The 13,270-nt window shown below is 47.6% G+C and overlaps 1 protein-coding gene across 2 annotated transcripts in view; it reads right to left on the reverse strand.

Annotated features, from left to right (window-relative positions):
- The window catches only part of setbp1 (SET binding protein 1), a 35,377-nt gene extending 22,107 nt beyond the window's left edge, over positions 1–13,270 (reverse strand). Inside the window, exons 1-2 of one of the 2 annotated variants that reach the window (XM_053420391.1) lie at positions 12,783–13,270; positions 5,484–6,068 (exon numbers count right to left, since the gene is read on the reverse strand). In XM_053420391.1, coding sequence (XP_053276366.1) covers positions 5,484–5,909 — 426 coding nt within the window. In that variant the 5' untranslated portion in view covers positions 5,910–6,068; positions 12,783–13,270. Of the gene's footprint in view, positions 1–5,483; positions 6,069–12,478; positions 12,738–12,782 lie in introns of those variants that run through there. The other variant, XM_053420390.1, reaches the window with a different exon arrangement.

Genomic DNA, 13,270 nt, shown 5'->3' on the forward strand with positions numbered 1-13,270 from the left:
TCAGTATCATCCTCTCTGTACATCTGGCTGGAGAGGAGCAGCGACCCACTGGGAGTGGACACAATAGTGGATGAATAGGGCCTGACCTTTGGGACGGATTGAGAAGATGGTATGTGTGTGTCTGATTGAGAAATTAGCTACAGTTCCAACCAAATGGTCAACACAAATACACAGACACACACACACACACACACAAGCACCCACACCAAATCCAGCCCTGAGGGTAAGAAAGCAAAGGCCAGGCTCCAGTTGTCTCAACCCTGACCCAGTCCCACAAACAAACAATACCACGCACACACACACACAGACACACACACAGACACAGTGGCTTACACAACTGTGTAGTCCCGCTTTTACCTCGACTTTTGAATGTCCAGCGGGGTCAAAGTTCATCTCTTCTTCTGCTAGCCTCCAGTGTTCTTTTGTGTGACCATGTATGTCTGGTTGTGAATGTCTGTGTGTCTGCACATGTGTGTGTGTGTGTGTGTCAGTGCATGTACGTGTGCTCACTAGGAGTGACCTTGCAGAGTCATTCACTGAGAATACACTGCAACACCAGCACTACTGCAGAGCTGATTAGGTAGCAATCTTGCTCGGTGTAATGTATATTTGTGTGCGTGTATTTGTGTGTGTGTGTGTGTGTGTGTGTGTGTGTGTGTGTGTGTGTGTGCGTGTGTGTGTGTGTGTGTGTGTCTGTTTGGTGGGAGAAAGACCGATGAACAGATTGTGTTTTGTCTGGACTTTCTTCAGGTTTGAGAGATACTCAAGAGCCGAGAGGTTAGACGTGAGGATGTGTGTGTGTGTGTGTTGGTGTGTGCGTCAGTGTAGGTGCCGGTGTGTGTTTCAAGTGTGTACAGGGTGTGTATGGGGGTCAGACACAGATGGACAGCTGGTGTTTCAGTGGTGCTAAATCACTCACCCCTCCCCAGCATGCAGGCACAAATGCACACACACACACACACACACACGCACAAACTCGCACAAACACACGTACACATCCCTTCCCCCATCGACCACAGGGAAACGCCCCTCAAAGCATTCCCAGCTCTTACTCTGAAGATGCGTGCACCCACACCCACACACACACACACACACATACACACACACCAAACTAAAAGCCCAAAATACCTAATATGACAGTTTGGTCATGACATATTAGAGGTGATCATTTCCATGTTCATCCACATAAATCAGTCCAGGATTGGTTCAACCACACACACTTGACACACACACACACACACACAAACCCAATCCTATTTTATGAGCTCATCAAGTCCCTCAGGTCACCAACCGCCATCTCAATAACAAAAAAAAAAACATCAAAAGGCTTCACAAACATACACACACACATGTGCACGTATCGCATGCGCGCACACTGGATGTGGCAACAGTGGCAGCATTAATTTCCTTGTGAATGCACTTGACTAACACATAATAATCCCAAACACTCCTGGTAGACCACCAAGCAGCAGCACACACACACACAGCCAGGGGGACCACCAAGCAGAAGGCTGTCAAGACAAGATAAGTGTGTGTCTAGCGTCAGGGTTTCGCATACACCCATTAATACAAATAAATGTCCACACACACACACACACACACACACACACACACACACACACACACACACACACACACACACACACACACACACACACACACACACACACACACACACACACACACACACACACACACACACACACACACACACACACACACACACACACACACTGACACATACAATAACAACACACAGCCTGGCCTGGACTCCTGGAAAAGCTCTGGCTTATCTCTCTCCACAGATAGTGAAATGGATTAAGAGCCACATTTGGCATGTCCAGAGAACTGGACAGATAACCAGGAAAACACTCTCTCTAACTGCAATCGCTGCTCAACATGATTTGTGTCTGTGTGTATTTGTGTGTGCGTGATAGAGAGAGAGAGAGAGAGGATGCATTCAAGCTTTCGTATGCTTCCCGCGTGTGTAGGCATTGGACCGATAACTGTGTGTCAACGTGTGTGTGCATTTGGGGCATGTGTGTCTGGAGGAGTGATGCTGTGGTTGACCCAGGACCCAATCAGTTGAAACACACACATTCATCTTCCAAGCACACACAGCGTGCGCAGACAAAGGGCTGTGTGTGAGAGGACATTCAGCATGTGTGTGATGTCAGCTGGAGACAGAGAAGGGGAGCCCATCATTTCCCCTTTATGCATGTATGTGGGTCTGTCCCCTGATACGACGGGCATGCTCACTGACCCCCGGTTATAGACGCCTGCTCTGAAGTTGATAGCAGGCTGAGATTTCCTTTAGAACTGGCAAACGACATCTTCTCTTCTCTTCTCTTCAAATTTGGACATGTCTGACAGATGGAGGGTCAAATGACTCATTCAAATATATTTTTACGCTCAAATAATAGCTCTGCTATATAGCAAATACAGAACACAGCCTATATCTAAATTAGTTTTTTATAATTCACAAGTATCATCTGCCTTATATATTCACCTTTGCCCCGGAGGTTATGTTTTCATTTTGCGTTTGTTTGTTAGCCTGTTAGTTTGCAGGATACACAAAGCTACTGACAGATTACCACGAAACTTGGAGGAAGGATGTGGTATCGGGTCAAATTTTTTAATTTTATGCGTATCCAGGACTTCTTTATTAAACTTTGTATAACGTTGTCACATAAGGTGTTCTTTAAAACATTCAGTTGATTTCTCAGAGAATAATTCATGGGTCTTTATAAAGAAAACGGGCATATTTAGGGGTATTTAAGTATTTATGAGTGTAAAACTTCGTGCAGATTCAATATAAATGTGGTTGAATAAAGGGACCATTTGGCCTAGGCCAAGGTTATATTGTAGATCCTATTTAAAAGTTTTTACTTGCCGTTTGCTCTCTTTTACTTTGATGTGGGAACACCCAGGTTCCTCACATGAATAACAGAATTTAATATTGGAGAAGAGAAGAGAAGTTTTGATAGCTGCCACAAAAAGAAAGAAATGGGTGAAAACAAGGTATTTCCATGTCTTTATATGCACCATTCTACATGTTTGTCTGTCCCTCTCCTTCTCTGTCTATTAGAGTCAAATCTCTGTCTTAATGGGCATCTTTTGTACCCTGCCCCCCCTCTCTATTCACCACACTACCACACGCACACACACTCCCTCAGAGGGGGCCCCTTAACCAGGCTCTCCATATGCCTGACCCCCACCTCTTTTCTCCACCTCCCTCTCTTTCCACAACCCCCTTCTCTCCTCTCCTCATCTCTTGCTTACACTCTGGCTTCTGCTCTGTTGCTGCTGCTGCTGCTGCCCCACGCTGCCATCTGCTATGAGACAACAGAGGGTGAAAGAGGGAGGAAGAGGAGGGAAAGAGCGGTGGAAAAAGAGGACGATGTGAGGGAAGAAAAGACTGAGGGGGAGAAGGCAGGGAAAGAGAGGCAGAGAAAAGATAAAGACAGAAAGAGGGAAAGAGTAGGTTCGGACACAATACAACAGAGAGCAGAGAGGCTGTCCATCTGCTCCCCCCCTTGCCTCCCCTACCCTCCTGACACACAGCCTCACACACACCACAAAGAGAGTATTTAACCTCAGCGCACACACAGACGCACACACACACACACACACACACACACACACACACACACGGGATGAGAGGAAGACAGAAAGACAGAGAGCAGCTCAGCCTCTCTCTTTAACCCGTTCCTCTCCAGTGAGCCTGCCTGTATTACACCCTTGGGGTAGCAGGTGATGGGTGGATGGAGGGAAAGGATGTAGGCGGGAGCAGGGGGTAGCGGGATGGGGGATGGGGGAGGGTGTGTGATTGAGGGACGGAGTGAAGGGGATGAAGGGTTGAAACTGATCTGAATCAACACCAACACATCCTCCGCTCCCCACCCCTTGTCTACCCAAACCTCAATGGGGACCAGCTTGCTGCCACTGTCTCTATGACAACCTCTGTCAGTCATACTGTGGCAGCGGGCTTCCAAATGGTGACGGGCGGCGCTGGAGGAGGAATGGCTGCTCAAACATCCGAGTGCAACTTAGCTTACTGACAACTTTAGGTGGTGAACATACACGTTCATTCTTTAAGGTAACATCAGGTCAGACATATTCATTATCCACTTAATGGTGAGAACGTCCATCCTGAAGACATCTAGCTGAAACTGTGGCTATGGATAATGTCGAAACCTGCAGGTGACAAAGCAACAGTCACACTTCTTCGCAATTTGGCAGTAGCTGCTTTCCATTGAAAACAGTGATTAACACTGGTTTCACATGACTTTTCAAGGACAACCTCAATTTCATGCACCATGTTATGACATAGTCTTGTTCTGTTTTCCTCGCTTGTTAATCATCTTGTGACCTACTTACATTTATCTTTTAACCCTTTTGAGGCCATAGCCCGCATGTTGTGAAATAGTAATATAAAGAATGCACCTGTATACAGCAGGCTTCATGAGACTACAAGTAAGGAGACTGATCAGCAGGTCATTTCTGACGGACTGTGCTTCCTTTCATTATCTGACCTCATTTCTTTAGATAAAGAGACAGTTTTCTAAATTATCTGGATGATTTTACACGGCTGGTTAACCACGCACCAATTTCCCTCCATAACTAATTCTTGATGATGCTGGTTGTCTTTTAAAATTTGAATGGCTGATGTTTTTTTCTGTGCTATCATACCCCTTTGATACAGATACCTGACCATGCAAGACCATGTAACACTAACCAAAAACAGTCCTGAAGCTGTGTTACCTCACAAGCCACTGAATCTGAATTAAAACACAACACAACACCACCACTGAGGTACGACACGGCAAAACACGGCCCCCAGCATCATGTTGACAACATGACGCCTGCGCTCCTGCTGGGCCTGTCGAGCTCGATGACATGGAGATGGCTGTCAGGTTTGGACACACACACTACCATGTAGGTCAACACACACTGCAAACACTAGATTCCCCCAAGGACCTGTACATACACAGTGTCACACACACACACCAAACACCGGCGTAGTGTGTAGTGATGGAGGGAGGGGGCCGCAAGTGCCGATTTCGGAGGAGAGGAGAGGAGAGGAGAGGAGAGGAGAGGAGAGGAGAGGAGAGGAGAGGAGACAGGAAAAGGTCCGCGTATATGACCACAAATGGAGAAAGCAGACACCAGCTGTCACTTGCTTATGTCAGCCCTATTCTCAGCTCTTATGTGTGTGTGTGTTGTGTGCTCGAGTGTGTCACTGTGTGATCTCAGCTAGCCATGACTGGTTTCAATTACGCAGCAAACTTTGACCCTTTGTAGCCAAGTGAAGAAAGGAGCTACTGACGGGGAGAGGAGGAGTGTGTGAGCGAGGGAGTGAGATGCTGAGATAAGATGATGCCTCTTGAGCGAAAGCTCAAACAATGTAAACATACTGTTCATGCAATGCTAGACACCAACTTGAAACCAATACAACACAAACAGTAAGTGTGCTGGCTTACCCTTTTTCTGGGGGGACCTCGCTCTTCGTCCTTCTGGCCCCGCCCGGCTCCCCCTCGCCCCTGCCGCCCCGCTTTGCCCTCTCCAGTTTGAGGCCTGATGGTCATCCTGATCTCCGGCGGGCAAATGTAGTTCTCAAGGCTCTTGGGGGGCTTCTTGGTGCGCTTGGTGGTCTGGATCTTCAGCTTTAGACTTCCTTCCTGGAAACTCGCCTCCTTGATGGAGAACTCCTGCTCCTCCAGAAGCCCCTCCCCCTGTTCCTCAACCCCCTCCCCTTCACTGGCGGCACCGTTAATCACATCATCACCACACACCAGGCCATGGGCTCCTCGTGCTCCATCCCGGTCCTCTTCATTTGGCCCCACCCTGCCACCCTGTAACTCCACCTCTTTGGGTCGGGCCAAGCCAACCAGATCCCTTGGCTCCATCCACGCTCCAGCCAGAGCCAGTCAGGATGGGGGGAAGCTGTGGCGGCCAGCCAAAAGAAAGATTGAGAACAGTAGTCTGTCCGACGGGTTGGCTGTTATCAATCAGCTACTGGGGTTGGGTCGGTTGTCCCACTGGAACGCAGCGAAGCCAGGGACAGTCTGCAGAGAAAGCAAGTAAATAATGTGATTAGTGAAAGGAGGGCGACTAAAACATCCTGTCCTGTCATCTACATATCTTCCATTCCAGCGCTGCCGCTCTGCATGAGCCGTACCACTGTTATCAACATAATTTGCTGCCTGTTGTGTACTGAAGACACAAACACACACACACACACACAAGCTCATCACCGAGCTGTAGAGGTGTGCTGTCACGCTCTCATTTGCATTTTGCACCTCGCACAAACAATGTAATGTTTAGTCTCCCTCCATCACTTTCTTTCATCTCGTCTTTAATCTTTACTTCTAATCTCATCTCCCTCACTTTGTCCCTCACTCTATCACAGTGACGGATCTGAGTCACAGTCGCGCAGAGACTTGAGTGATCTGCGCAAAAACGTATCTGCTCCGAAACCAGGCTGAAGTTAGCCTGAGGACAGGAGAGAGAAAAAACGAAAGAAGCTGACTTCTGTTTTTTTTTTCTGTTTTTTTTTTTTTTCACCAAAGCTGGGAAGAAGGGAGGAAATCACACAGGAGGGGGGGAAAGGGGAAGGCAGCATAGAAAGACGGAGGGAAGGAATCTAAATTCTTTCCCCAGATGTGGTTTACGAGCTGGTCTGGAAAAACCAGCGTCTGAGCTGTTTTACACACGCATGCAGCGGCATTGCGTCGCACATACACAAAACCTCCATACCCTTCTGTACATAACTGCGCACACATGTCAACGCACAAATGACCATGTCGCTGTCACCAAATACACATCTACACGCCTGCTGCTATTTCTAATCTCTGGAGATAACGGCTGCAGTAAACCATTTCTCTAGAGGACTCAGGTCTCAGCTTTTGGATCATTGCACATGCAGGCGCAGACGTATATTACACACTTGCACACAGACACACTTTCACAGACATACACACTGGCATATAAACAGAGAGCAAGCAAAACAAACATTGCACTAGACTTCTACTACAGCTCCAGGGAATCCCATCAGTCAATATGACACGAGGCATGACTGAGCTGGAAGTGGAGAATGCTGTCTCACACAACGATCTTCCACTGACACCATTTACACTGATGTGAACCCAGACTACCTGCGGACATGAGTCAAGTGAAAGCTTTCTGCCCGCTGCAGACTTAAAGTGACCTGAGAGGACAAAAGGTTTACGGCGTATACACTGAGAGTTATACCCACCTCTGACTCCCCGCTAATACACTCAATGGTTACTGTAGGTATTTTACACTAGACCTGTCTATCTGTGTGTGTGTCTGTGTGTCTGTGTGTGTGTGTTGTCTCTGTGGTGCACTCCTGTACCAGCCCACGCTACTGTACTTACAGCTGATCCCCATCATAATACCCAGCAGACCTCCCAGCACATGCTTACAGTGTGATTGAATAATCGTAATCCACAGAGGTATTTCAACAAACTTGTCAGTATAAGGGTCCACACACATACACACACACACACACAAACAAACACAAACACAAACACACACACACACACACACACACACACACACACACACACACACACACAGTATCTGACCCTGAGGTTAAAGCCAATGTTTTCTGTCATTTATAGATTAAATTAAAATGATAAATCTTGTTTCTGTGAACCTTGTCGCTCAGTCTGAAACTGGTCTTCTGGTTCGCGTCTCTTCATGGTGGTTGTTACATAGCCAGTGAAAGAGACAAAAAGATAAAAGGAAACAAGACGATATGAAAAGATTTCCAGATCGATTCCACCACCTCACTGGAAGCCATCGCTGCTGCCATTGATTCATTCATTAAGTGCAGCATGAAAAGGAGTTTGCAAACTTGCTTGAGGTAGGCAATCCATCATCACTCTTGTGAAACTTCACATTCATTGCATTTCTGAGGAGGGACTGCCTTTAAAAAAACTTCCAAGGGAGAGACTTTAAAGTCAGCAGCAACCTTTCCCATTATCCTTTTTACATAGTTCCTTTTTTTTGTTTGATTCCCAAATAAAGCTATTGTAATGCTTTTGTGTCATTCTGAAGTCTCAAGTGTCAAAACATCCTAAATTTGACACTTCCAGTAAAACTCACCCTCGAAACAGACTCCACATGCTGCATAACCACACAACAACAAGGGTTATACCAGTAGGGAATTTCAATGAAGAGATTCTGCATGTGAATGAAGAGAATCAGGAGACGAGAGACACGATTTTGTGGCCTGAAACCTCCTGGTTCCATTATTGGTTTGACCAGTTTATGTGGAGAGCAAAACACATTGACCGAAATGCATTTAAATTCATCTGCATTCATATGTGGATAAATGTTAATAGAGTAATTAGTAATTAGCCAAAATGTTGTGGGACAGAAAACCCCAACAAAATGTATCACTGTGTGTGCTTTGTGCAGAGAAACCTTCGACTCGTCTGGTAAAAGAAACTTGTCAAACATTGTACAGTAGATTTAAGATATCCTCTGTCTGCACAGGAAGCCAAAGGGCAATTTTTGGGGCAATTTGTTGTCAGACGATAGTTGATTGGCTCTGAGATTGGTGGCCCTGCAGCCACCCTTCTCATCATCATTTTTATCCTGTCATACTTTTGTCTTTAGAGTTTGATTTCTGAACAGCAAAGCTTGTTGTTGCTATGCTTTTTGTCAATCGGAAATCTCCAGTAACAAAGGCTCCTTAATGTGACACTTCCAATAAAACTAGTCTTCATAATAGACCCTGCATAACCCCAGAACACCGGTAACACATAAATATAATAATTCAGTTTGAATGATTGCCTATCCCATGAAAATCTCTGAAACATGATTTAACACCCTCATTAAAATGAATAACACCCCTGGCTTCCTGGAAATCGGGAAACCGGTCCAAAAACTTTTCCAAGGTATGCTTTGGAAAACAGTCTGCAGTAATGTACAGTAAAGGCAATTTGCATTTAATGGGCTGAAACATGCAAAACCACTGCTGCTGCTGCTGCTGCGGTCCTTGGGTAAGTTTTTACATGGGTACAAACCAAAAGACTGAATTGCGGCTGGGTCTCAGGCTGGTCATACAGTGCCCACATGACCCTGTTTGGTCCTCCCAGTCTCTAATGTCAGCTGGGTGACTCGCCCTAATGGCATGTGTGGAAGCCACCCTGTCTGCCATGTGACTGAGGACAATGACAGGAAAAAGAGACAGTTGCCAACCACAACATCACACACATACACACACACACAGAACAAAACTTATCCACTTTGGGTGGCGCTCTTAAGACTCAGTGCCCCCTCTCTCAACTATAACCCGATATGACAACAAAATGGCGCCATACATCAGCACACTCTTCATTCTGGCCCATTACTGTGTAAACTACTTAGATGGGTCATGACTATTCCTCCTCCCTCCCTGCTTGGTGCCCTTAGCTGTGTTAGTTCTCTGTTACTGGCAGACAGGCTGAGAGTTTATGTAAGACTGACCCCTCCTCGGGCCTCCCTCGCCAAGCAAGCCTGAGCCTCACTGTCTTCTCTGCCTCTCTCTCTCTCCTATCACACTCTCTCACCCACACACACACACATATATATACACACCTCGACTAGCCTCAGACAGCAGGGTGATTGTGAGCGGCCAGACCCGCTGCATAAATAGCTTTATTATGTTCTCAAAACTGCCAGCGCTAACCAGCTTCCCTCTCAAACAGCATAAGGTCATTCCCTGTGCTGGACGCGAGCGCCTGTGAGCGAGACGCTCCTCCGACATTCTGCCTCGTCCTTTTGAAAACAATTATGATAAAGCGTCGATAATGGAATACAGATGGACAGAGCGGAGATGGTGAACGATACAGACGCTCAGACATAACAGAGGGCGAGAGAGTCGGAGTGAGAAACACAGAGAGAGAGAGAGAGAGAGAGATGGCAGCAGAAACACAACCTTTTAAGGCTGCATACCCAGCAGCCCAGTGCCTGAGGTGGACTCACAAATAGCTCACACACACACCCACACACACACACAGGCTCACACATCCACAAGCACACCAAACACCCGTGTGATTGCACAAGGTGAAGTCTGTTTTCTCTCCTCTTCTTTTGATGTGAGAGTTGTAGCTGAGGCTCGGCCATCCCTGGCTGGAGATGAGTATCTCAGAGGGATGATGAACATTGTCTGTTGCCATTTTCGTTTTTCATTTATCTCCTTTTTCTCTTTTATTCCGTGCCCTCCGGTGAAAGGGGCAATCATGTAAACCAATGTTTCTAGAAGGCTCCAATCTTTGGTTGGGGAAAAAATAACGGCCCCAGCTTTCTAGCACTTCCAAATTTAGTGGGCTAGAGCATGGTTTTTTATTAATGCTGGAGGTCTACTAGCCGTCAGTGCAGAGCGAGGTGAGTCCTCTTTTTCACCCCATCCACATCAGTGGTGTATTCAGCTTCGTTAAGAACATCAATTTGGATGTGAAATGCAAAATAAAGCCCCTTCCTCTCCCTCTCCCCAGTGCAGCATGGATGGCACAAGCATGTGTTGGGGTATAGGGCCGCGAGGAGTACAATCATAAAGAACCATGTGTGGGACAGCCATAATAGAAAATGATGGCCTCGCCGCCGCTCTGTGCAGCCCGGCACGCACACACTCCTCTGGATGAGCCATATGCCAGGTAGAGCACTAAAAACCCATCCTCACCTAACTACCCCGTGGAAGCAGATGAATGTTAAACCATTTTAACTGCAGCAGAAGCCACAAAATGGCTGTCAGCAAAAAAAACACCTCCCCTGTTCCCCCAACTATCTTCCTCCTTGCCTTTACCTCACCAACCCCCCCCCCCCCCCCCCCCCAGCCCGACAACCTCTCTTTTCTCCCCCTCTACCTCTCTCATCTACCCTCCACCTCTCCCTCTTTTTTTTTCTGTGTGCTCTGCCAAAAGGTGCTCCAGTGCTGATATTCTGCTAAGAGAGCCTGCCAACAGTTAGATTTGTCCTTGGATCCCATTCACATTCCCTCCTCCTGCCCCCCCCCCCCCCCCCCCCCCCACCCCCCCCCGCTCCTCCCTCTCCCTGTGATCTTGTTTCGACCCGAGGTATCCAGCTCAGAAGGGGGATACACCTAATCGATAAACTCATGCTTTAATTTAAAAGTGGCATGGGCATCTCATTACCTAATAGGAAGTTTAGTAGCCTGATTCATACTTTTACGCCACAAACAGGCACTGCTGGAGTTTTAACTCCCCCCCTGCCTCACCGCTCCCCCCCCAAAAAACCTGTTAACAAGACAAGATCGATGGTTCCATCCGCGTCTGAATCACCTCTATTATCCATCCCTTAACCCCCTATTCTCTCCACCTAGTCACGCACTTCTTTTTTCCAAGTGCCTCTCCTCTCCAGCCCCTGTTCTCCCCTTTTCTAATCCAGTGCTCATTTCTACATCTTCATTTCCACTAACTCTCAAGATCTGACCATTTTTCCACACTTTCAATAAGTCTTTCTGGAGCTCTCACATAAGGGTTGTGTCTTGAGGTTTCTGGATGCTGCTAATAACTGAGGTGGGTTGCCATTTACTACTGAGCCCAGTCAAAGTGTGGCCGTCACTTTCAACCACACTGTCAATCACCTCCAAAAAAAAGGCAAGCATAGATGGATAGATGGATAGATAGAAAAATAGACAGATAGATACTGGCGATCCAACACTGGCTCTCACTGACCATATCCAAGATACAAAGTGGAACCCACATTTGCATGGATACTTGCATCTCTTCACTGTAGCTGTGGTGGCACGTGTGTTTTTTGCGTTTTGGTTGGAAAGGAAACGAGAATGAACGCATAGTCACGTTAGTGGGACCCAGTCCTCATGTGCCTAGTGCACTTCAACTGGCATCTCCCGAGCACTTGGCTTCATCCCGGACAAACAGAACAGATGAACCTTTCAGAAAAAAATCCACTTAAATGTGACATAACTCAGGACTTGAGCAGGAACAAGCCTGCGCCTGGTGCATGTCACAGGCCGTGATGCTATGTGACAGACTGCCCATGTCAGTGCAGGAGCAGGAGGTGCAGCAGCACACTGGGAACAGAACACGTTATGGGAAGAGCTGTGAACATCAGAGCTGAGCTGCTCCTTGATCAGCGTGTAGTGGACACTTCATCCCATTGACCCAATTAGCTGTTTGTGTCTCTCCAACACGCTAACGCCGAGGCTGAGTGCTATAACGTGCGCGTGCTGGCCTGAGCGTGCGCGTGTTGGGTCGAATTTGTTGGCATGTGACTGGGAGCAATTGCACATACTTCATGTCACTGAGGGGATTTGGAGAGAAATGGCAGACAAGCGCGTCGAGGAGGCTGCAGGTTAGGATGTAAACAGCTAACCGGATAAACAGGCAACACGCACAGCGGCTCATGGACACAACATGAATACAAACATGAAGACATTTTCAGCAGAGGTGCATTCAGGTGTGGAATGTGGAGCACTTACCCATGTCTAATGTTGTCACACACTCGGCTCTGACGTGTAAATATTTTATCAAGATCATTTACAATCCATTTGGACGCATTTCACGCAGGCGACGGATGGGATGACAGCCTCCCGTGGAGCTGTCAATCGGTGCCAAAACACTATATATGTATAAATATAGATACTTATATTTGACAGAAACCCCCGAGGAAAATGGCGTCAATCGTGGTTGGGAAAAAGAGAGGCGAAGGGAGGGAGGGGGGTGGGGGGGAAAGCGAAAATAGGATTTGCAGCCGATCTGATGACAGAAGCAAGGTAGTCGCACCGGAGGCAGAGAGGAAAATCCAATCGGAAACTTGGCGCTTATGTCCGATTCCTGGCAAAAAAAAAGGAGATGCGGTGGAGGCTCCTGCGTCCCGGAGTGGAGGTGGTGGTGTGGTGGAGAGCCGCGCACCGTGCGTCCCTCTCCCGTGCGTCTTGCAGGATCGCTGGTCACTCGGCGCCGAGATCCCTTCGCAAATCCGCTACTCGGTCGGTAGGAGGAGGAGGAGAAAGAGGAGGAGGAGGGGGTGAGTAGCACTATTACTGCAGTCAAAACAAGCCCGCATCCGACTACAAGCCCACCCTCCTAAAAAGAGATCCAGCGGGGAAATGTCAGCGACGCGTTGAGCCGTCAGAGGAGCCGAGGCGCGGAGGCACGGGACGGTGCCGGTCGCATCGGAATCGGGGAGTTTTTCTCTCCCTCTCTCTCGCTCTGCTTCTCTGATCGGTGTATGTCAGGTCCCGGAGCCTGGTGTCTGGTAATGATCTCAC

The sequence above is a fragment of the Pleuronectes platessa genome, chromosome 4, assembly GCF_947347685.1.
Source record: "Pleuronectes platessa chromosome 4, fPlePla1.1, whole genome shotgun sequence".
In the NCBI taxonomy this organism is placed as follows: domain Eukaryota; kingdom Metazoa; phylum Chordata; class Actinopteri; order Pleuronectiformes; family Pleuronectidae; genus Pleuronectes; species Pleuronectes platessa.